The sequence below is a fragment of the Mus caroli genome, unplaced genomic scaffold, assembly GCF_978045245.1.
Source record: "Mus caroli unplaced genomic scaffold, Mus_caroli_1 scaffold_13, whole genome shotgun sequence".
Taxonomy (NCBI): domain Eukaryota; kingdom Metazoa; phylum Chordata; class Mammalia; order Rodentia; family Muridae; genus Mus; species Mus caroli.
The window spans coordinates 1,220,005-1,243,242 of record NW_028227268.1 but is presented as its reverse complement, the minus strand read 5'-3'; the positions used below and the strand labels follow the sequence as shown (position 1 = coordinate 1,243,242).

At 51.9% G+C, this 23,238-nt stretch overlaps 3 protein-coding genes across 8 annotated transcripts; 2 read left to right on the top strand and 1 right to left on the bottom strand.

Moving 5' to 3' along the window:
* Window positions 1–1,109: 1,109 nt before the first annotated feature.
* LOC110306007 (carbonyl reductase [NADPH] 2-like) lies at window positions 1,110–3,194 on the top strand. Its single transcript, XM_021178197.2, is given in 9 exon segments — window positions 1,110–1,176; window positions 1,352–1,356; window positions 1,824–1,909; window positions 2,012–2,161; window positions 2,245–2,290; window positions 2,383–2,479; window positions 2,580–2,644; window positions 2,874–2,991; window positions 3,079–3,194. Coding segments are annotated over 9 exon segments (723 nt in total). The 5' UTR covers window positions 1,110–1,124; the 3' UTR covers window positions 3,183–3,194.
* An 11,894-nt stretch (window positions 3,195–15,088) lies between these two features.
* Rfng (RFNG O-fucosylpeptide 3-beta-N-acetylglucosaminyltransferase) lies at window positions 15,089–18,325 on the bottom strand. Of its 2 annotated transcripts, none has more exons than XM_021176669.3 (8): window positions 17,940–18,325; window positions 17,782–17,830; window positions 17,322–17,424; window positions 17,067–17,220; window positions 16,690–16,778; window positions 16,432–16,597; window positions 16,048–16,133; window positions 15,089–15,972 (listed from the first exon to the last, which is right to left on the bottom strand). In XM_021176669.3, exons 1-8 carry the CDS (start codon window positions 18,213–18,215, stop codon window positions 15,891–15,893), a joined length of 1,005 nt encoding a protein of 334 aa, XP_021032328.1. In that variant the 5' UTR covers window positions 18,216–18,325; the 3' UTR covers window positions 15,089–15,890. The 2 variants fall into 2 exon arrangements, with proteins under 2 accessions (XP_021032328.1, XP_021032329.1); XM_021176670.3 differs by having other exon boundaries at window positions 15,089–15,940.
* Gps1 (G protein pathway suppressor 1) lies at window positions 18,325–23,135 on the top strand. 5 transcript variants are annotated; one of them, XM_021175506.3, is made up of 14 exons: window positions 18,325–18,395; window positions 19,172–19,264; window positions 19,761–19,942; window positions 20,360–20,524; window positions 20,610–20,745; window positions 20,830–20,907; window positions 21,064–21,121; window positions 21,429–21,514; window positions 21,746–21,840; window positions 21,925–22,030; window positions 22,111–22,191; window positions 22,290–22,427; window positions 22,508–22,642; window positions 22,716–23,135. In XM_021175506.3, the coding sequence occupies exons 1-14, from the start codon at window positions 18,363–18,365 to the stop codon at window positions 22,788–22,790; spliced, it is 1,461 nt and encodes a 486-aa protein (XP_021031165.1). In that variant the 5' UTR covers window positions 18,325–18,362; the 3' UTR covers window positions 22,791–23,135. The 5 variants fall into 5 exon arrangements, with proteins under 5 accessions (XP_021031165.1, XP_021031164.1, XP_021031163.1 ...); XM_021175505.3 differs by having other exon boundaries at window positions 21,061–21,121; XM_021175503.3 differs by lacking the exon at window positions 18,325–18,395 and adding an exon at window positions 18,528–18,773.
* The last annotated feature ends 103 nt before the right edge of the window (window positions 23,136–23,238 follow it).

The following is a 23,238-nucleotide window of genomic DNA, read 5'->3' as shown; positions in this document are numbered from 1 at the left end:
ACCTCCTCCCCAGGGCTGTTCATGAGGCATCAGAGCCTTCTGCCCGGCCCAGATGCCGTGTGACCTGCTATGACTCGCTAGATAGTGAGTACTATCAGGTTCCATGAACCCTGACACACAAGATAAGAGACCCTCTGTACACTTCAAACAATCGCCAGACACGATATTCTCTGATTACTTCTAACTGGCTCCAAAGAACCAGGTCTCTGCTCAGAGAAGAGGAGACACACAGAGGTACTCAGGGTTTGCTACTGGGGCAGGAAACCCCAGAATCCATATTTAGATTTACAAGAGACGGTGCCTCAGTGTCTCTGCCAAAGGCGGAGTTCCTGGCTGGTACGGGGCAGCAAGTGAGGGGCACCTGGGAGGAACAGATTGAGGGGACAGCCAGGGGACTCTAGACACACTGCAGGCATGGTGAGTTATTGGGTCCCTGGGCATTGGAATTCAGTGTACCTGCTCCAGCTAGATCACATCACTACCTTCATTTATAACAACAAACAAAAAGTCCCAAGCTAATGCTTCTGTCTAGATAATTCCAAACCCAGCAATCTCACTGCCCTGGGCCGAGGGTGTGGCTCACATCACTGAGCATCACTGATGGGGCACCGTTGGCTTAGTATGCTCTCAGGCCCTGGGTTCAAGACTCCACATCTCATTGCTGAAAACTCAGATTCCTTCCTTAGGTTGCCCCTTCCATCCCGCTACACTGCTGTGTCAGACTCTCTCACAGGCACATGCGTGTGCACACATGCTTCCACTGCTTTGTCAGACGTTCTACATGTGTGTGCACACTCCTTCTCATTGGCTCTTTTTTTTTTTTTTTTTTTTTTGGTTTTTCGAGACAGGGTTTCTCTGTGTAGCCCTGGCTGTTCTGGAACTCACTCTGTAGACCAGGCTGGCCTCGAACTCAGAAATCTGCCTGCCTCTGCCTCCTGAGTGCTGGGATTAAAGGCATGCACCACCACCGCCCAGCTCTCATTTGGCTCTTTAAGTCCCAGCACGAGCAGCTGATTGGCACTTCTGAGGAGCAAGGCGTCTGCCCCAACCCTGCCCCACTCACCAGTTCCATCTTAACAACCTTAACCTTCCCCTTACTGCAGGAGGACACTGGTGTCAGCAGCATGAAGCTGAATTCCAGTGGGCTGAGGGCCCTGGTGACAGGGGCAGGGAAAGGTGAGTGTGAGCGGGGAAGTAAGATGAATGTGAACAGGGAAGTGAGGTGAGTGTGAGCGGGGAAGTAAGATGAATGTGAGCAGGGAAGTGAGGTGAGTGTGAGCGGGGAAGTGACGTGAGTGTGAGCAGGAAAGTGGAGGGAGTGTGAGCAAGGAAGTAGGATGAGTGTGAGCAGGAAAGGTGAGTGTGAGCAGGGAAGTGAGGTGAGTGAGGAAAGGTGAGTGTGAGCTTGTGGGGAGTTGGACTGGAGAGAGGAAGGAGGCCAGCCTCAGCACTGTCCCCTGGCCAGAGACCTGTTGCCCACCAGGTCAGATTGCCAGCCTCTCCTTGGCTACCACGTGCTCCACTCTGAAGGACGAGCTGAGCTCGGCATCAAGACAGTTCCTAGATCCAGGCTGGGAAGATGGGCACCAGTCACCCTTCTCTGGGACACCATCATGAGCATGAGGGGACTGTCTTCTTTGACCTGATACCAGTCTGTCTGGCCTCTGACAAGGGATAGTCCTACCTCACCCTGGCTTACAGCCTTTTGGTCAGCACACTTGCGCTGCTTGGAGCAAGTCTTTACTCCCTTCCGGGACCCAGATCCTTCTGTAACCAGACCTACAAGGCCCTTGTTCCACCATTCTCCTACACGGAATGGACAGTGCACTGTGAAGGCCCTGCATGCCTCGGGAGCCAAAGTGGTGGCTTTGACTCGGACCAACGCAGACCTGGTCAGTCTTTCAAAGAGGTAAGGCACAGAGACTGCCATGGTCGGGGCCTGTTCTCCACCCTCAAGAATACATTAGAAGCTGGCTGAGACAATGTCTCAGGCCACCAATGTCCCCCACAGTGTCCTGGGATAGAGTCTGTGTGTGGACCTGGGTGACTAGGAGGTCACAGAGAAGGAGCTGGGTGGTATCGGCCCTGTGGACTTGCTGGTGAACAGCACAGGGGTGATGCTCATGCAGCCTTTTATAGAGTCTACAAAGGAGATCTTTGACAGATGGGCCCTCAGGGAGAGCGGGCAGGCTGGGGAGGGTCGCTGAAGATGGGTGGTTCAGTAAGCTGATGTTCCCCTTCTGCTAGGTCCTTCAATGTGAATGTGTGTGCTGTTCTGCAGGTGTCTCAGGTGAGGAGACAGGAGGGCTGTGGCCCAGTTGCAAACCTGGAGAGGCTGGGGTGGGATAATGCATATGTTTGCACAAAACTCTTGACTTCCAGATGGTAGCCAGAGGCATTAACCGAGGAGTGGCAGGATCCATTGTTAACATCTCCAGCATGGTGGCCTATGTCATCTATCCTGACCTGACCACCTACTGTGAGTGCATTGTGGTAGGAACAGGAGTAGGTTCTGTGTGGTCCTCCCAGAAGGAGGACTGAATAACTGAGGGGTCCTCAACACTCACACACATCCACAGGCTCCACCAAGGGCAAATTAACTATGTTGACCAAAGCCATGGCCATGGAACTGGGGCCACACAAGGTAGGCACAGGGGGCCAGGCCACACCTGAGGGACAGACGATGGGCACCTGGGGCAGGGCTGGGGGTTGAAGGTGAGGCCTGAGGACTATAGAAGGCTCTGAGCACTGGGCTCAGGGTTCATTTGGACAGAGTAAGCAAGCTCATCAGACCGGTCCCGGGGGCGAGTCCTGAGCTGTGCAGGTAGGGCTCGCTCCTCAGCCATGCCACCAGCTGTGGCTTCTGGCCCCAGATCCGGGTAAACGCCGTAAACCCCACTGTGGTGCTGACTGACATGGGCAAGAAAGTCTCTGCAGACCCTGAGTTTGCCAGGAAGCTCAAGGAGCGCCACCCACTGAGGAAGTTCGCAGGTCAGCTGGGGACAGTGGGTGAGGGGAACTGTGCGGTTTGCCAGCAGCCAAGCAAGGGAGAGCCTTGACTGGTCTGTTCTCCTGCAGAGGTTGAAGACGTTGTCAACAGCATCCTCTTCCTGCTCAGCGACAGAAGTGCCTCTACCAGTGGTGGTGGCATCCTGGTGGATGCTGGCTACCTGGCCTCCTAGACTGCCCAGATGGCACCTACAGACCTAAGGAGACTTCCCTAGATCCACCCTCACACCACACCCCTGCCTTCAACCCAGCTCATCAGCTCTGCTTCCACCCTGTGGATCTACCCCACATCGATCGCCACCCTCAGATCTAGGATCTCCCATCCTTTATATCAGCTAGGTTGGGCTGATTTGCTGAAATAACCATAGTTTCTGTCTTAGTCAGGGTTTATAGTCCTGCACAAAACATCATGACCAGAAACAAATTGGGGAGGAAAGGGTTTATTCAGCTGACACTTCCACGTTGCTGTTCATCACCAAAGGAAGTCAGGACAGGAACTCACACAGGGCAGGAACTTAGAGGCAGGAGCTGATGCAGAGGCCATGGATGGATGCTGCTTACTGGATTGCATCCCCTGGCTTGCTCAGCCTGCTCTCTTATAGAACCCAGGACTACTAGCCTAGGTATGGCATCACCCACAATGGGCTGGGCCCTCCCATCCTTGATCACTAATTGAGAAAATGCCTTACAGCTGGATCTCATGGAGGCATTTCCTCAAGAGAGGCTCCTTTCTCTGTGATAACTCCAGCTGTGTCAAGTTGATACACAGACCCAGCCAGTACAGTATCCCAAACCCTGAAAGCACACACCTGGTGCACTGAGGAAGCAGTGTTGTATGGTCATCTATGCATTTACACGGCCCAGTATTTTGTGCAGAATGCCTGGGTGGAGAGATTACATAGGTGCCCTTAATTCCCCCTTTGGATCCTGCTGCTGCCTCTTGTCTATCACCTCCTCCAGGCCTTTGTCAGTGACCATGGCCTGGAAACCCCAGGTTTATGGTGGCCCTGCATGACCTGGGATTGGGATCCAGACAGTTGGCTCTTTAAAAAGGAGGGGTATACAGTCAAACAATATGTCCAACTGTTTGTCAGGGTTAGTGGCTGAACAGAAGTAGGAGTAACACAAGGATCCCCTTACACAAGGAAGTGGTTTCTCAAAGTGCACGGGATTGATCCAACTACAGAGAGTGGAGTCTGCTTAGTCAACCTTTGTCCTGGCTGCTCCTATGGCAACTTGACCCGGGCTAGAGTCATCAGAGAGGAAGGAGCCTCAGATGAGAAAATGCCTCCATGAGATCCAGCTGTAAGACTAGTATTTCCCTAATGAGTGATTGATAGGGGAGGGAACAGCCCATTGTGGTGCCATCCCGGGGCCAGTGGTCCTTGGTTCTACAAGAAAGCAACCCAAGGGAAGCAGTGGTGGTGCAGGCCTTTAATCCCAGCACTTGGGAGGTAGAGGCAGGCAGATCTCTGCTGGGCATGGTGGTGTATGCCTTTCTCCCAGAACTCAGGGGGAAAAGGATCTTTGTGGGTTCAAGCCAGCCTGCTGAGTTCTAGGACAACCAGGACTACACAGAGACCTCAAAATGAAACAAAACTGGTTTTATTTGTATGGGTGTTTTGTGCACATATATCTGTGTACAACTTGCAAGCCTGGTGCTCTCAGAAGTCAGATGGCATCAGAGCCTCTGGACCTGGAATTGTGGATGGCTGTGAGCCACTATGTCGGTTCTGGGAACCCATTTGTTGGTTTTTTTTTCTTTCCTCTTGCTTTTTTTTTTTTTTTTTAAGATTTATGTATTTATTTTTATGTATATGAGTACACTGTAGCTGTACAGATTGTGAGCCTTCATGTGGTGGCTGGGAATTGTATTTAGGACCTCTGCTCACTTATTATTTATTATACATAAGTGCACTCTAGCTGTCTTCAGATGCACCAGAACGGGGCTTCAGATTTCATTATGGGTGGTTATGAGCACATTTTGTTTGTTTGTTGAAACAGGGTTTCCCTGTGTAGCTCTGGCTGTCCTTGAACTCAGAGATCTGTCTGCCTCTGCCTCTTGAGTACTGGGACTTACAGGAGGGTTCTGCCACCACCTGGCCTATTTTGTTGATTTTTATCTAACCAATTCAGCAACTCCATATCTGGATTTTCTTCTGCCTCCAGTAAAGACTTTTGAACTCTCCAGCTTCTTTAACTACTTTTTAAAAGATTTGTTTATTTATATATGTAAGTACACTGTAGTTGTCTTCAGACACACCAAAAGAGGGCGTCAGATCTCATTACGGATGGTTGTGAGCCACCATGTGGTTGCTGGGATTTGAACTCAGGACCTTTAGAAGAGCAGTCAGTGCTCTTAACTGCTGAGCCATCTCACCAGCCCCTTCTTTAACTTTTCTGTAGTCATCTGATAACCTCCATCCCTATGTGTGAATATACACACACAGCTCTGTGAAATGTAACCTGCAACTCAGTTATTACTTAAAAGTAATGAGATAAACTTTGTTTGACAACAGACATCAAAAGAAATGGACATTACTTGTAAATTATAGCAAACCAATGTAGCTTGTGAATTTATTGTTACTTTTTTTTTTTTTTTTTTTTGAGACAGGGTTTCTCTGTGTAGCCCTGACTGTCCTGGAACTCACTTTGTAGACCAGGCTGGCCTCCAACTCAGAAATCTGCCTGTCTCTGCCTCCTGAGTGCTGGGATTAAAGGCGTGGCCACCATGCCCAGTTTATTGTTACAGTAACTTTTATTAGCAGATGTACCTGTCCTCTGGGAGATTTACTCAGTTGGCTAACCTAGGCCTAGTCCTGGAAGCCTCTGTACATTCCAATCTGGGCCTAGAGTGTTTCCAGCCTCTGAGACTTACATTGTTGAGTAAACTCACCCTTTCAAGATCTTTCTGAACTCTGGTTGGCTGGTTCAACTTAGCTCTTCTGGCTCAAACTCCTCTCCCAGATGACTACTGATTCAATCTGGCTTCTCACAGTGTGATAGTTTATATATGCTTGGTCCAGGGAGTAGCTTTATTAGGACGTGTGGCCTTGGCGAGATACATGTGGCCTTGTTGGATTAGGTGTGTCACTGTGGGTGTGGGCTTTAATACCCTCTTCCTAGCTTCTTGGAACTAGGTCTTATCCTAGCAGCCTTCAGATGAAGATGTAGAACTCTCAGCTCTTCCTGCACCATGCCTGCCTGAATGCTGCCTTGCGTTCACCTTGATGATAATGGACTGAACCTCTGAACCTCTGAAGCCAGCCCCAATTAAATGTCCTTATAAGAGTTGTCTTAGCCGGGCATGGTGGCGCACACCTTTAATCCCAGCACTTGGGAGGCAGAGGCAGGCGAATTTCTGAGTTTGAAGCCAGCCTGGTCTACAGAGTGAGTTCCAGGACAGCCAGGGCTATACAGAGAAACTGTATCGAAAAACAAAAACAAACAAACAAAAAAGAGTTGTCTTGGTCTTGGGGTCTGTTCACAGCAGTAAAACTCTAAGACACTCAATTTCTCACTGAATTGCTCTGCTTGGCCTTTAACTAGCAATCTATTCTAATCTCCTGGCTCCTTCTCATTCTCCGGCTCATTCTTTCTTCACTTGTGTTTAGCTTGTTCTCTCTGCTACCTGTCTCTGTAAAAGTGTCCCAGGAAAAACTACCTCCAGATGCCACAAACCTAACTGCTACCAACTGAACTGCAGACTCAACTCCTTTGCACTGCTTCTCAACCAACTCCTGTGTGCTGAGATTAAAGGCATGAACCACCTTGATTTTCTACACCTGGAACTTTCTCTGTACCAGGCTGGCCTTGAACTCAGTGATCTGTTTGCCTCTCTCTCTCCTGGGATTAAAGGCCTGTCTGTATTCCAGCCAGAGTAACCATGTTGCTAGGTTTAATTTCCTGTACAGTTAATATATTCAGATATTTTGGGAAGATAAAAGTATGTCCTTCTACATTTCTTTTTTTTTTAAGATTTATTTATTATTATACATAAGTACACTGTAGTTGACTTCAGACTCAGCAGAAGAGGGCATCAGATCTCATTACAGGTGGTTGTGAGCTGCCATGTGGTTGCTAGAATTTGAACTCTGGACCTTCAGAAGAACAGTCCGTGCTCTTAACCACTAAGCCATCTTGCCACCCCCCTACATTTGTAACATACTGTGCACAACACTTGCCCAGAGTAGAATAGGTCAAACCAGGCTGAGAGATGCCACACAGCATCCCGGGATCAACTAAACATGTCCGCACACTCTCCCTTCCATCAGCTAAACACATTCATAGACAAGTTGCTGGATTTCCTGCCAAGCCAGGAACAGATACATTTTCTTTTGTGGCTCCATACAAAATTACTGCTTGTCGTGAGGCCCCTGGTGCCCCCAATGCTTCCTTTAGTGCCCTAGCCTTCTAGAGTCACCCAGCATGGGCTGGGGGAGCAACTGTTTCTTTTCAGAGCCCTGGACATTCTCAGTAGCTAAACCTCTAATGAGACAGCAGTTGCAGCTGTCATATTGTTTCCACCCCCATCAGCTACATCACAGATGTAGACTAACAGGCAGCTACCTCACAGATATGGACTAACAGCTATGTCACAGATACAAACTAACAGACAGCTATGCACACATACATGGAAATGGTAATGACAATTCAGAGTCCACGCTTAGGTAAATTATCCTTTGTCTATTGTTGTATCCTTGCACAGCTTGGATCCTGAAATGCTGCCTAGGGGCAGTAAGAAAATCAAGAAATGACAAATGTGTGTAAACAGAAAAGCTGGGTTGGGAAGCCTGGTGAAGAAGCCACAGCTCAGCAGCATCTCAGTGCACTTGTTACATAGACTCCAATAAGGGAGGCTGGTTATTGTATCCAGCTGAACAAGGAGGCAGTTTAGCTAATCTCTGTAGGAGAGCCATGTTAAGGTGGTCACACAAGGTGCAGACAGCTACAATGAACACTTTTTGTAAACACTGTCAACATTCCCAATCAGGCCAGAAGAAGGCTTTGCAGTCTCTCAGACCAGGGATAAGGCCTTGCTGCTTCCTTGGGCTGAGGCTGGGTCCTTGACACACCCAACAGCACCCTTAACTCACTCCCATGACTGTCTACTGAATCAGAGGTTCATAGAGGACCAATCAGCTGGGATTCGCCCTTAGGGGCACCATGATAGCACATCCAGTAATTCCCAGGGCTCTTAGATTAACACAGAGATCGCACGACACCTAGCCCCTTAAGGTATCTTGAGCTTTCTTACTTTTTGGATTCCAAATTTCCTGTCTAAAAACAAATGACCTAAACCTAAAATAGTTTGAAATGCCTATACAACAAAGAAATTAAAAACAGGTCACGGTCCCTACAAAATTTCAACTTTCTCTGCCAGGGGCTGGAGAGATGACTCAGTGGTTAGAAGCACTGACTGCTCTTTGCAGAAGACTTGAGTTAAATTTCTAGAACCCACGTGCTACAGATGCTACAACCATCTGTAACTCCAGTTCCAGGGGATCTGATGCCTTCTGGCCTCTGCAGTCACTGCATTCTATGATGTACAGAGCAAACTTACCCACACCAAAAAACAAAAATAAATCTCACGGGGCGTGGTCTCTTGGACGTGTCCTACGTCCTTAATTGCAGCACTTGGGAGGCAGAGAGCAGGTGGATCTCTGTGAATTTGAGGCCAGACTGGTCTACAAGGTGAATTCCAGGACAGTCAGGACTGTTACACAAAGAAGCCCTGTCTCAAAAACAACAACAACAAAAACCTTTCTCCAGGGCCTATGAGTGCTGGCTGGCAGGTAAGTGGTGGGAACCCACTGCTGATTTGGCTGGGGTCTGTTCACTTGTGTGGCTGTCACCTCCAAGGCATGATTTCCTGGCCAGGGTCATAAAAGTTTGTTACTAGGGTTTTTAGGCAAAGGCTGGTCGTGGAAATCCTAACAGGTCAAGTCTGTGTATCTTCAGTGCACTACAGAGCCAAGGAATGAGGTAAAGGAGAGAAGGGAGATTTAAACAACCTCCCCCCACGCACGCACATACATGCACACTCAGACACGCATACGTGCGCGCACACACACACACCTCTGTGCATCTGTGCATGTGTGCCCCTCCCCCACATACACTACATATCATATGATATGTTTAAGAGCTATTTCCACTTTGTTTTATTTCTCCCCCCGTCCTGCCCCCCAAGACAGGGTTTCTCTGTGTAGCCCTGGCTGTCCTAGAACTGGCTCTGTAGTGCACTGAAGATACACAGACTTGGCCTGTTGGGATTTCCACGGCCAGCCTTTGCCTGAAAACCCTAGTAACAAACCTTTCTCACCCTGGCCAGGAGAAATCACGCCTTTAGGGTGACAGCCACATAAGTGAACAGACCCCATCCAAATCAGCAATGGGTTCCTACCACTTTCCTAGTCTCGAACTCAGAGAGATCTTCCTGCCTTTTCTTCCCTGGGAGAGTGTGCTGGGATTAAAGGTGTATGTCACAATCGCCTGGCTACATATCTTTTAAAAAATATTTGTATTAAATTTTTATTTTGTCTGTCTGTCCTGTGGAGTCGGAAGGGCAACTTCTGAGAGTTAGTTCTCTTCATTCAATATGCAGGCCCCCAGGGACTGAACTCAGGGTAATGTAGCTTGGTGGCAAACACCTATTTATTCACTGAGCCATCACACCAGCCCTTGACTAACCCTTTAAGTGACACTGAGGATTCCCTAGCTCCCACCACCACTTCTGTGTCTATCATATCTGTGTCCTTAACAACCATCATGTGCCAGGCAGTGGTGGTGCATGCCTTTAATCCCAGTGCTTGGGAGGCAGAGGCAGACAGATTTCTGAGTTCGAGGCCAGCCTGGTCTACAAAGTGAATTCCAGGACAGCCAGGGCTATACAGAGAAACCCTGCCTCGAAAAACAAACAAACAAACAAACAAACAAACAACCCAACCGTCGTACCACTAACCAGTTATGGCTTTTCCTCAGCAGGTTTGAACTCAACCTCAGCCTTTGACCAACCTGGGGCCCTGACCCTGAGATCCTGATGTGAACCTGAGCCAGAATTCCTTAATCTCTCACAGATGTTGCATTTCTAAACACCTCACTGGGACCAAGAGGGTGTTGGCTGGAGTAGGGCTCATCCCCTTTCTCTTGGGTTCTCTGTTGGGTGAGCTCACACTGTAGGTCCCACAAAACCTGTGTTCTGAGCACCTGGTGCTTAAATCTTTCCTTGTGATGTCAATGCACTCCGTAGAATATGGGGGTACTAACTGTGAGAGTGTGCATAAGTCAGTTGTGTCCACTAAGTAGAACATTGAGTTACTATCATCGTTGCTAGGAAACACACATACACAAAACTCGGCAGGCTCCTGTCCATGGATTACTTTTGTTTACTCTACAAAGGAGACATTAAAGTGCTTCGAGGACTTTCTAGAGGCCAACCCAGCCCCAGTACTGGAAGGACTGGGACTGCAGTCATTCTTACTGGTCAGAGCCAGAGGCTCTCGCTCTGCACTGCAGCGCCCCCTACCTTCTGTATGCATGCCATGTGCCAGAGGCTCTCATTCTGTGCTGCAGCGCCCCCTGCTGTCTATGTGCCTGCCATGACGGGAGCTGAACCTGAGCTGAGTTCAGGGGCAATAGCAGCAGCCAATATCCTAGCTACCACTTCCTGCTGTGCAAATTGCTGCCTTTCTCCAGACTCTACTCCTGCTCTTGAGATGTATACTCCCCTTTGGCCTTTCTTCTACTATGCTCCATTGTAGTTAGCAGACCACCAGGGGCTCAAGTCTGAGACTCAAGTCTCTTCCCAGAATATCTGAACAGCAGGAATGCCTGGATCAAAGTAGAAAACTGTTAGAAAATGTGTAACCATAGCCAAAAACTAGACAAGAGTGCATGGCTAGTCACCCAGAGAGACCCAAAGATACAAAGATGTCGTGCAGAGCCTTCAACTTGACCAAGTGAATATACAGATAACACAAATTGGACTTTTTTGGGGGGGAGAGGGGGGAGTAACAAGGGCCGGGGGCAAAACAGGGAAGGACTGGGAAATGAATGTAATAGCGGTATATGATATGAAATCTCCAGAGAACCTATACAAATATTACTGACTGAAAGGGCATGGGATAGCTGCACACTCTGGACAGTCCAAGCACAGAGTTTGGCTTCTACAGAGAAAATCGACCTTTTCCTCTGTTTGTTTGTTTGTTTATTGTTGTTAAGTTTTCTCAGGATCAGTTCAGCCCATTGATGCACCTTCCCTGAGCACTGTGGAAATTTGGTGTAGAGCTCTGGGTAATCCTGGGTAGCTTGCTCTTTGGATGAAAACAAACTATTCAAGAAACCTTGTCATACACACAACTGTCAAAGAGGAGCCAGCTGTGTAGATGTAGATTTTCCAAAGGCACTTCCCAAGTAGGTTTTTTTTTTGGTGGGGGGACTGGGGGGCATGCAAAGCTAAGCTTTGAGAGCATCTGGGATCTACATAGGCCAGTGAGACTCACAGTACTGTCACTGCTTAGGAATTAGCATGAAAAGGAATCCGATTCTTTCACCATCTGCCCCTAGGAATCCACAAGTGGGGATGGGGAGATGGTGTAATGGGAGTGTCCTTGTGCAAAAAACGGCCTCCATTGGGATCCCTTGCAAGAGGTGGGGGAAGCTGAGTGAGGAGGCAGCACTGATCATCTCCCCAGGCTCCAGGGGAAAGATGGTGGGAGGAGGGAGGGGGTAGTCGTTCCCTAGCATCCAGTCTGGCTGAAATGTGTAAAATGTGTACCACCATGCTTAGGGTCTGCTTAAGAGACCCCATCTCAAAAATAATGTGCTGATCAACTGAAGATGACAGCCAATATCAACCTCATGTACATGCACAGGTGAACACGAATGAATCCACACACACATGAACACACACACACACACACACACACACACACACACGGGATCTCTCTCACAAACACACATACACCACTACCAATGAGTCAGAAAAGGTGGGCAGGAATATATGTCAAGTAAAGCTACATTCAGGAGAAGGGTATACAATTGGGACACTGGTTATCCAGAAATAGGGGCTCGTGTACCAGGATGGTTTTAAACCCACTATGAAGCTTTGCATTCTCCTACTTCCACACAATGAGTGCTGAGATTATAGGTGTGCATCACCACAACCAGATTGTTTTTTTTTTGTTTTTTGATAGTTTCCCTGTGTGACAGCCCTGGCACCTGTTGGCCTGACCAGGTTGGCCTTGAACTCAGTGATCCATCTGCCTCTGCCTCAGATTAAAAGTGTGTACCTGTGCCACCATGCCCAGCTCACCCAAATTGATTGACTGATTGCAACAGATCATTTATTAAAGAGAACTTTTATGTCTAGTGTTGCTTCTCATGAACCAGAGACACCAGCAAGAATGGAGTGGGAGCTTCGTAGATACGTGATATTTATCATAGATGCGTAGCCAGCTTCCTGGCTACCTGATGCTTAGGTTACAGGACCAGCCTTGGCAGGTGGAGGTACTGGGGACACAACCACATGTTCTCTGTCCCACAGCAAGCTGCATCAACTCTGGCAGTCAAGACCTTGTCTGTTCTGAGCAGTTCTATCACCACTGAAGGTGGTGTGGACAGACTTTCATCCTTGGAAAGACTGTTTGCTGGTGGAGCCCATGAGTGAATACAGTGCAAGCAAAGGAGGAAACCTGATTGCTAGGGGAAAAGGGGAGGCCTCCAAATTCCAGTACTGGATGGAGTTGAAACTTGCTGCATCTCCACATTGAGGTCACAAGCAAGCGAACTGACTGATACAGATGACAGCACTCCTCACAGTATCTTAATGTTACTATAGGAGTTCTGCAGCAGTTTGCTTTCCTCTTCTTCTCCTTCTCCTTCTTTTTTTTCAAGACAGGGTTTCTCTGTATAGCCCTGGTTGTCCTGGAACTCACTTTGTAGACCAGGCTGGCCTCGAACTCGGAAATCCGCCTGCCTCTGCCTCCCAAGTGCTGGGATTAAAGGCGAGTGCCACCACCGCCCAGCTCTTCTTCTTCTCCTCCTTCTTCCTTCTTCTTCAAATTTTTCCCTTTTTTTCTTTTTTCTATATTTATTTATTATGTATACAGCATTCTGCCTGCATGTATGCCTGCAGGCCAGAGAGGGCATCAGATCCCATTACAGATGGTTGTGAGGTACCATGTGGTTGCTGGGAATTGAACTCAGGACCTCTGGAAGAGCAGTCAGTGCTCTTAACCACTGAGCCATCTCTGCAGCAGCTTTCAATAACTCCATGCTCCTTACTTAAAGGTCATCCAGTTCAACTGAATCCCTGCTTCCCAGCCTCGGTCCTCACCCTTCTACCCAGAACCCAACTGTACAGAGCCAAAGCCTCTCCCTGAAATTCCAGTCCTAAGGACTCCAAGAACTGTAAGATCTGACCCATATTGGAATTTCTCTCCCTTGTGTGTGTGTGTGTGTGTGTATGTGTTCATGTGCACCTTACAGAGATCTCTCTGCCTCTGTCGCTGCCTACTGAATGCTGGGACTTACGTGTGCAATACAATGCCCAGCCTGGTTTTCACCACTATCAAGGACTCTGGGTATGTATCCCTTCTGGTGCCTTCTGCCCTTTACACACAAGCTCTTCCAGTGACACGGGGAAGCCATGAGCCCAACCCAATGAAAACATTATAAATGGAAGTGTGTTTAACATAACTAGCTCACACCGGGAGTGATAGGGCACCCCTTTAATCCCAGCACTCGGGAGGCAGAGGCAGGAGGATCTCTGAGTTCAAGTCCAGCCTGGTCTACAGAGTGAGTTCCAGGACAGCCAGGGCTACACAGAGAAATCCTGTCTCGAAAAAACAAACAAACAAACAAACAAAACCCCCCCAAAACGAAAAAAACATAACTAGCTCATGCGACACCCGAGCTCAGCAACACAGTTTGTTCTGGACCCAGCAGTTCCACCCTCAAGACCTCATTTGTTAAGAATGTCAACTACTCTGTATCTAGAAAGAGTTGTATGGTGGCCCAGTCCTGGATCGTCTGAGGGAGTGTCCCTATTCAGTCCTGGCTAATCTGAAACTCGTGATGTAGATCAGACTGGCCTCAAACTTGTGGCCCTTTTGCCTCAGCCTACCCATTCTTGGGATTACATGTGGGAGCCACCACACCTAGCTTCAAAGTAGGATTTTGGTTTTTTAGGGTTTTTTTTCCCCAGACAGGGTTTCTCTATGTAACAGAGTGCTGGGTAGACCCACTTTGTAGACAAGGTTGGCCTTGAACTCACAGAGATCCACTCTCTGCGTATGGAGTGCTGGGATTAAAGGCACATGATACCCACCACACCTGGCCAAAGTAGGATTTCTATAGCATACAAAGCATGTACATTAGCATCACGACCCCCTCCCACACACCCTTCCTTGTGGCCTTCTAGGCAAATGAGCCATGCCTTCACCCCTATTTTTACACTGTGTAAAAGTCCTTGATGGATGTTGTGGTGCACAACTTTTTTTTTCCTGCCCTCGGAAGATAGAGGTGGGAGACTTCTGTGAGTTCAAGGTTTACCTAGTCTACACAGCAAGCTCCAGGACAGCTAGGGCTACTAAGTGAGACTCTGTCTTTTAAAAAACAAAAGTTCTTAGTTGAACCATTCTAAGCCTGGGGCCACTGATACATACCTTTCCACACCTACACAAGCACACTTGCCAGAGTACAGGGTATACACCCTTCCTCAGCATGTTTGCACTAACACTATGTTATGCATGTGCCCGTGTACCCAAGCGCACCAATGTACACGGCTGCCATGTCTCTACTCTCTCATATAACCCGCATGCCCATGCACATAACATCTGTGCCCACATCGGTCTTAGTACACACACACAGTCACGCACATGGAGTCATGCTTACACATGTGTATCAGTGCTTCCATCATACGTGTAGAGAAAGATCACACACACTAGGCCTGCTTGGCCGCACAGTGTGGAAGGCTAAGGAGGCAGGCAGTGCAGCAGGAACAGGCCTTCCTGAAGACTGAGCTGCTGTGTGGATGCCTACAAAGCCAGGGGTCTGGGTCATGTACGACAAGAGGAGCCACACTAGGAATGACAAGGAAGCCTTTACTTAACATTGCAACAGCTTCCCCTCGGGCTCCCCGTAAAAGCTGATGGATGAGCCTGCATCTCACTCCAAGGAGCCCAGAGGGAAGGCTCTAGCAATGGGAAGCTCAGAGGGAAGCATCCTGAACACCGCATTAGAGGAAGGAAGTCTCCCAGCAGTCTCTCTGGGAGGGCTCAGATGGAGGTAACGGGAGAACAGAAGCTCCTATGCAAAAACAGTCCCAAGGCTGGTCCCAAGTGTCCTCTGGCCACACAGTCTGTACATTCTTACTTAGTGGTGGCTCTATGAGCCGGTGGCCAGGCCTGAAGCCCACCCCTTAAGGACTAGCCCACCTGGCCCCATCTTCTGCGGGTGAGGACAAGCTGCAGCAGTTGGAGGCTGGGAAGCACCATCCGGGGGTAGCTGGGGTGGTAGACTTTATCTAGGGAAGGACCTGTGGCTGGGCTGAGAACCACAGTCTGCGGGTAGCTGGGGTGGTAGACTTTATCCAGGGAAGGACCTGTGGCTGGGCTGGGAACCACAGTCTGGGGTAGCTGGGGTGGTAGACTTTGTCCAGGGAAGGACTAGTGGCTGGGCTAGAGGCATCAGGCACTCAGCATCTTTCCTTTCTTTCTTCCTGGACAGTCTTGGCACGCACAGCCCAGTTGTCTCATTTTCCCGAGGTACCTGGTGTCCAACTGGGACCGGGGTCGTGGGAGGCCTTCAAGCAGCTTCTGCTGACTGCCTGAATCTAAGGCCCGAGGGAGCCAGGTAGAGCAGCCACCAGGAGTCGGCAGTTACTGAAAAGCTTCCTCAACCCTGTTCTTCATAGGGCACCAGTAGGTGTCTGGGTAGAGAAGGCAGTGCACAGACTGAAACCTATCAGGAGGAGGAGTCAGATCAGGTCTGCCGGGGAGGAGACTGACACCAGAGCCCTCTAGGGTGCCCACTCACCGTGTAGGGTCCTGCTGTATGCTGAAACTGCCAGCTACATTCACCACGTTATGTGGGTTCTCAGGACCCCCATAGCTCAAGGTAACCTGGGAGGAGAATCAAGGAGGGTGAGGGTCGGCTCTTCCTCCTGGGCCCTCCACCTGCTAGAGGAAATTCCACTCACCCCTCAGGCTTAGGGGGGCAGGACAGTGGCCCTTCATAAGAAACCCCATGAGGCTTGCCATGGACAGACAGGGTCCTGAAGGTTCTCTGCCCAGGGTCCACCCCCAAGCAACAAGGAAATTCTGAAGCTAGCCCTCTCCTGAGCCCTGAACAACTGGAGACCCCTTGGGAGCTAGGCTGCATCCTTGTAGGAGTGGAGTACCAGGTTGGAGCATCTTCTACCTGCTGCAAAATAGCACCAGACGGTAGCCTCTGCAGGTTTTCCAGGTGCGAGTGGAACAGGGGGCTATGGAGCAGACGGGCGCCCAGAAGTCCTTCCACAATGTATCCCACAGTGCAGTCATCAGGCAGCCGAACCCGCTCTGCTGTGCTCATGAAACTGCCGAGGCTGGAGGGGAGGCTAGTCAGCACCTCTTACAGCCCTTCCCACCCTCTTCCCACCCGCAAACCAGGCAGCTGGCTTCCCAGCCTCCTACTTACCTGGCCCATGGGCTCATTTTGAGGGCAAGGCCCCTGCTCAGGCAGAACCCAGCCCCACCAGTAGCAAACCAGAATTTCACTGTGTTTGACTAGAAAAAGGAAAAGCTGTCAGGGCTGACCAGGATAGGGCTCCTCATCCTCAGCCCTCCAACTGAATCTTGTTACCCTTATCCTAGGCACCATATAGGAGTCTTCAGAAGGCACAAGGGGTTTCCTGACATGTCACCTGTGGCCTCTAAGGCCTTCTCTATCACTGCGCCTGACTGGCCAGTTCCATGGAAGCCAGGGTACTTGGCCCATGCCTGCCTTAGGGTTTTCTCACTCTTCAGCGCTCTTTGGGTCAGCCCCAGGGAGGAGGATGTTAGCCCAGCACTCACGGTGCCACCGCCCTGGACCCTCTCTGTGGCTTCGATGGGGTGGTCCAGGCTAGGTCGCCCTAGGTAGATGTCCTGGTTGGAAGAGAAGGTGGAAAGCAGGTGCAGCAGGCTTTTGGGGTTCACGTAGTTGTCATCATCCACGTGGCAGAACCATCTGAAGGTGGAGGGAGAGGCCTATGCACTGAGGCCCTCCCAGTTTGGGTGGGAGCCTCCACATCGTTCAGTCCTGGTTCTCTGACGGGTGAGGTTACTTACTTTCGTCCGGATTCTAGGAACTTATCATATTCCACTGACATTTTGCAGCACAGTGCTTGGCGGGTGCGCACAGCAGAGCAGTTGGTGTTGATCATGCGGCCGCCTGCACGGGACATACGTGAAGGTTGACTTCTAGCTTGCCTCCTCAGGTTTAGGCCTGTCTAGCCACTGAGCAGAGCCCTCATTCTGAAGCAGATGACAGTTACTTAGAACAGCACAGGCTTGGAACAGGACAAGACTTGGCAGGAGATTGCTGCTGAGCCTTCCTCGGGAAATCTGGGTGACATTAGCGGTGCGTGGCACCCTGTCGGGAACTGGGGGCAGGGTAGGGATCTGGTGACTATAAGGATGGATGGGTGTCCTGGCTCTGCCCTCCACTAGCTGTGTGACAGTAGGCAAGTGCCGGAAGCCGGAATGAATGGCCCTGGTAGCTACAACTCAGGCCAGGGGAGCATCTCACCTGCTAGCAGCTGGAGCTCAGGGTCGTCTCCATCGGTGAAAATGAACGTCTGTGGGAGAAAACGCCGTGAGTGGGTCTGGGAGTCGGTGCAGAGCCCCGGGGGCAGGGAGGCCAGCCTGGAATCCAGGACCCTGTGCGGCGGGGGACGGGACGCGCACCTGCCGTGCGGCTCGTGAGATCCAGGTACGCAGCAGCAGCCGCAGGCGCGGGCCGTGGTTCTTCCGAGTGGTCTTGACTGCAATGAAGACGTCGTCGGGTTGCAGGCGGGAGACCTCGAGGGTCAGGCTCCGGGTCGGGACCCGACCGGGGTCCGGTGCGGGCGCGCGAGGCAGCGGCAGCGGTAGCGGTAGCGGCAGCGGCAGTAGCAGCAACACAGCCAGGACCGCGGCCAGCGCGAGGCAGGCCCGGCACAACACCCGCCGCGCACGGCTCATGCGATCGCCCCGGCCCGGGCGCTGGGCGCCCGCCTGCGACCGCGGCGGCCCCTTTAAGAGTGACAGCACCCCGCCCCAAGCCCTGACCCGGAACTGACGGACGCGCCGCCCCGGAAGCGAACGTCGCCGCGGCCCCGGGGGTGGAAGATGCCGCTGCCGGTTCAGGTGTTTAACTTGCAGGTAGGGCTTGGTGGCTGTGCTCGCCGCGTGGCCGTTCGGTCCGGAGCGGGCCTGGTGGGCGGGGCCGGCGGCAGGCGGGGCGGGGCGGGGCCCGCGGCTCTGGCCTGGGCGCGCGAGCGTCGCCTGCCTCGCGGGCCGCCCTGGGCCCCGGCCCCCGCCCCGCCCCCGCCTCGCGCGCCAACGCTTTCCGTGCGGTGCCGGCCTCGCAGAGAGGCGCGTCAGGCCAACATGCGGGGCAGCCCGGCGCCCAGCTCGGCCTCGTCGTCGGCCTCCGATCTGAGCCGCAGCCCTGCGCACAGCAGGTCCGACTTGCGGCCCGGCACGGCGGGCGACTACAGCCTGAGCGCCAGCCTGTCGGCCTGCACGCTGCTCTCCGAGGTACGGCTGCGTGCCCGCCCGGGAGCGGCTCTCCGGACGGCGCTTGAGGCCCTGGGCCCTCGAGTCCGAGATGCGCCGACCCCTTCCGCGGCGTGGCCAGTCTGCTCCGGCTCTTTGGATTGATGAAGATAGGGTGACAATCTGTTTGGATCTCTGTGGCCTGGAAGGAGCTGGATCGGGGTGGCGGCCCGGAACGCTTGAGGGTTCCCGCAGTCAGTTCCAAGAGTTGTGCGCAGGACCTGGGTGGGAGAGCTGAGGAGGGCGCTTGGCTGCCAGCACCTGTGGGGGCCCAGTGCAGTTCTGCCTTGGAAAATCGAGGGCAGAAGCGACCGTGGGGGTCAGGGACATCTTCTGCTGTCCCTGGTGCCCTGTGTCAAGCTGCTCTTCGTGTATTGCAGGGGGCCGTGGAACCCATGCAGATTGATGTCGATCCGCAGGAAGATCCGCAGAACGCACCTGATGTCAACTATGTGGTGGAGAATCCCACCCTGGTATGAATCCCACGTGGCGGGGGACTACTGGTGACTTGGATCTGTTGAGGGGTCCAAGTCAGACTCCCGCTATGGTGTATATCCTAGGACGGCTGATGCTTTTTAGCAGCTGCTTTAGTCACATCCCTCTAAGCCAAGAAACTGGGTTTTCATTTGCCCACCTGTGTTGTGTTCTCAGTTAGTGCTAAGACCCTGCACCTGCGTCTCCATAGGGCACAGCCCCACTGGGTCAGTGTGAAGCAAAGCTGTATTTGCCGCTGACACTTACCCTTTTCTTACCCCAGCATCCATCACTTGTTAGAGTATGCTCATGTTTCCATTTCCTGGGGCAGAGCTTGAACCTGATGACCCTTAATCCACCCCGTGGTCTCTTCCCAGCCTCTGGGACAGCAGTCAAGACTGTGGCCTCAAGCCTCCCTCGGGAAGGTTTAGTATCCTGGCTCAGGTTGTCAGGTCCTTGCTTACCCAGCTGACCCGCTTATCTCCTCCCCACAAGGATCTGGAGCAGTATGCGGCCAGCTACAGTGGCCTGATGCGAATTGAGCGACTACAGTTTATTGCTGACCGTTGCCCTCCACTGCGGGTAGAGGCCTTGAAAATGGCTCTATCCTTCGTGCAGAGGACCTTCAATGTGGACATGTATGAAGAGATACACCGGAAGCTCTCCGAGGCTACCAGGTTAAGCCTTAGGGAGCAGGGGAGGGTGAGCAGAGCTGGGCTGGCCATGGCTTTTCCGTGCCTTTCACCCGTGATGTGCCTGCAGTAGGTGAGAGCCAGAACATGCTTCCTCCTTGGGGTGGAGAGCTGGTAGCTGGCCATTTTCTCTCCGTTGGCTTCCTTTGCCTCTGTGCAGACAGTTGAGCTTCCTAATCCTTGAGAATCTGGTATTGCTGACCTTCTTTACCAAAAACAAAAAAAGGCCTAGCTGTACTGGGTCAAAACCACCTATTCTCCTTTGACCTTCCCTGTCTAGCTGTGGTCTCTTAGATCAGCAATTCTCTATGACCCTGGTACAGACTGGGTCCTTGCAGTGGGGCAGGGAGAGGCAAAGGTTTCTTGAGAACCAGCCTGTCTGATGGCTAGCTCACCCTTCAGGGAGCTGCAGAATGCACCTGATGCCATCCCTGAGAGTGGAGTGGAGCCCCCACCCCTGGACACAGCCTGGGTGGAGGCCACTCGGAAGAAGGCTCTGTTGAAACTGGAGAAGCTGGACACGGACTTGAAGAACTATAAGGGCAATTCTATCAAAGAGAGCATCAGGTGCTGGGCTGCTCTGGGCAGGGGAGGTGGGCAACCGGGCCCTGATGGCCCTTCGACCAGCATTCACTCACTGCCAGGCCTACAGGCGCGGCCACGATGACCTGGGTGATCACTACCTGGACTGTGGGGACCTCAGCAATGCCCTCAAATGTTACTCACGAGCCCGAGACTACTGCACCAGTGCTAAGCATGTCATCAACATGTGCCTCAACGTCATCAAGGTGGCCTGGGTGACAGGTGGGTAGGCATGGAGGGCCCAGAAGGGACAACCCAATCTTATCTGGCCTTACCTACTTATCTGCCAGGTCAGTGTCTACTTGCAAAATTGGTCTCATGTGTTAAGCTATGTCAGCAAGGCCGAGTCTACTCCAGAGATTGCTGAGGTAAGGTCCACCTCACAGATACCCCAGCTAGCCCCTTTACTCCTTCCTCGCCTCCTTTGAGTTTGCACTCAGGGTAAGGTGGGGACAGGGAACAGAGCTCCTTGAATAAGGAGCGCAGGGTGGGGGGCTCACATCTGCTGCCTTCTCCTGCAGCAGCGGGGAGAGCGGGACAGCCAGACGCAAGCCATCCTCACCAAGCTCAAGTGTGCTGCAGGTGAGGCTTCCAGCCACCACTCCCACTTCTTCTCCCTGTGTGGCACTTGCTCAAGTTCATAGAGAAGCTAGTGGGGTCTGGGGAAGTAGGTGAGCTGGTTTCCCTGAGCCTGGGTGTGTGAGTGTGTGTATACATTTTGAGGATTCCCTGCAGGCCTAACTTGGAATGTTTTCAGTTAGATTTCTGTCCGTAAACTGGGGCATACTGGGGTAGGAGCCCAGGGGCAACCCACTGATGGCCATGGTGTCCTGGGGCTCCCACACCTTCTCCAGACTCCTAGCTTCACCAGTTTCCTCCCTGCCTGTAGGCTTGGCTGAGCTGGCCGCACGGAAGTATAAGCAAGCTGCCAAGTGCTTCCTTCTGGCTTCCTTTGATCACTGTGACTTCCCAGAGGTGAGGAGGGGCAGGTACTGTTCAGGTTGTCCAAGTCCATAAGGGGAAGTGAACACGCGATCGTGGATTGATTGGGCTTTAACCTCTCGTCAATGAGGGTCTAAGCATCGTCTTTATGGGTGGTGGGAAGGGTAGGGCAGGCCCCAACTTTGGGCTTCCTCCTTGGTCTGTGTGCCCGTCAATGGCCCAGGACCCCAGGTTTCAGGACCCACCTCCCCTTCTGCCTCCCAGCTGCTGTCCCCCAGCAATGTGGCTGTCTATGGTGGCCTGTGTGCCTTAGCCACCTTTGACCGGCAGGAGCTGCAACGAAATGTCATCTCCAGCAGGTAAGTTGGGTAGTGGGCTCCCACCTTCTCTTGTCCAGCCAGGCCCTTCCGTCCCTTCTTAGTTGAGCACTGTGGTATCCTCAGCTCCTTCAAGCTGTTCCTGGAGCTGGAGCCACAGGTCAGAGACATCATCTTCAAATTCTATGAATCCAAGTATGCCTCATGCTTGAAGATGCTGGATGAGATGAAGGTAAGGCACAAGGATAAGGCACACTGGAACTGAGCTAGGTGTGCACACCTTGGGGGTCCCTGACCAGCTCTCCTCTGCAGGACAACCTGCTCTTGGACATGTACCTGGCCCCTCATGTCAGGACACTGTACACCCAGATTCGTAACCGGGCTCTTATCCAAGTAAGCGTGGGTGTTGGGACAAGGGGGCTTGGATGGTTAGGGCTGTGTGGAATGCAGACCTGAGGAGCAGTGGACAGCTTGTGGCTTCTGTCCTGTAGTACTTCAGCCCCTATGTGTCAGCTGATATGCACAAGATGGCTGCAGCCTTCAACACAACAGTTGCAGCTCTGGAGGATGAGCTGACACAGCTCATTCTGGAGGGCCTTATTAATGCCCGCATCGACTCACACAGCAAGGTGGGTCCACGGGGTTGGGACTGCCGAGTGTGTGGTGTGGAGGCCCCTTGGGCTGTTCTGAGCCTCCTCCTCTTGTCCAGATACTGTATGCTCGAGATGTGGATCAGCGTAGCACCACCTTTGAGAAGTCCCTGCTGATGGGCAAGGAATTCCAACGACGTGCCAAAGCCATGATTCTGAGAGCAGCTGTGCTCCGCAACCAGATCCATGTCAAGGTGAAGAGCCTGGGGTGCGAGGGAATGGGCGGCACTCACACAGCCTCCACTGAACCCTCCCTGTCCACTGCAGTCTCCTCCTAGAGAAGGGAGCCAAGGGGAGCTGACTCCAGCCAACAGCCAGTCACGCATGAGTACCAACATGTGAAAGGCATTCCCGTGACCATCAGACCATAGTCTGCACACCTACTCTGCCTGTGGAAGCAGCACCTGGGCCTCCTGCCTGCTTTCCTCAAGATGAGACCCCAGACTGTGTGTGGTTCATTAGAGCAGTCTGGCCACTGGGGTGCCTGTTCGTTGGCCTTCCACGCTGAGGTACCCTCTGCAGTGGTAGGCAGCCTGCCCATATGGCCACTTGGGCCTGACTCTAGGTTTCTGCCCCAGTGAAACAGACCATGTGCAATTCCCAGGTAAGGGTACCTCAGACCCTTCCTGTCCATGTAGTTCCGACTGCAGCAGTGTCGTAGTCCATTAAAGTACAGGTTGATCATTGCCCCAAGGCTCCTTTCCTTTCTGCTTGTGTTCCCTGGATACTCTGACCACTCATAGAGCCAGCAGAACAGCCTAGGAGCAACAGCCATAGGCATCACTAGAGA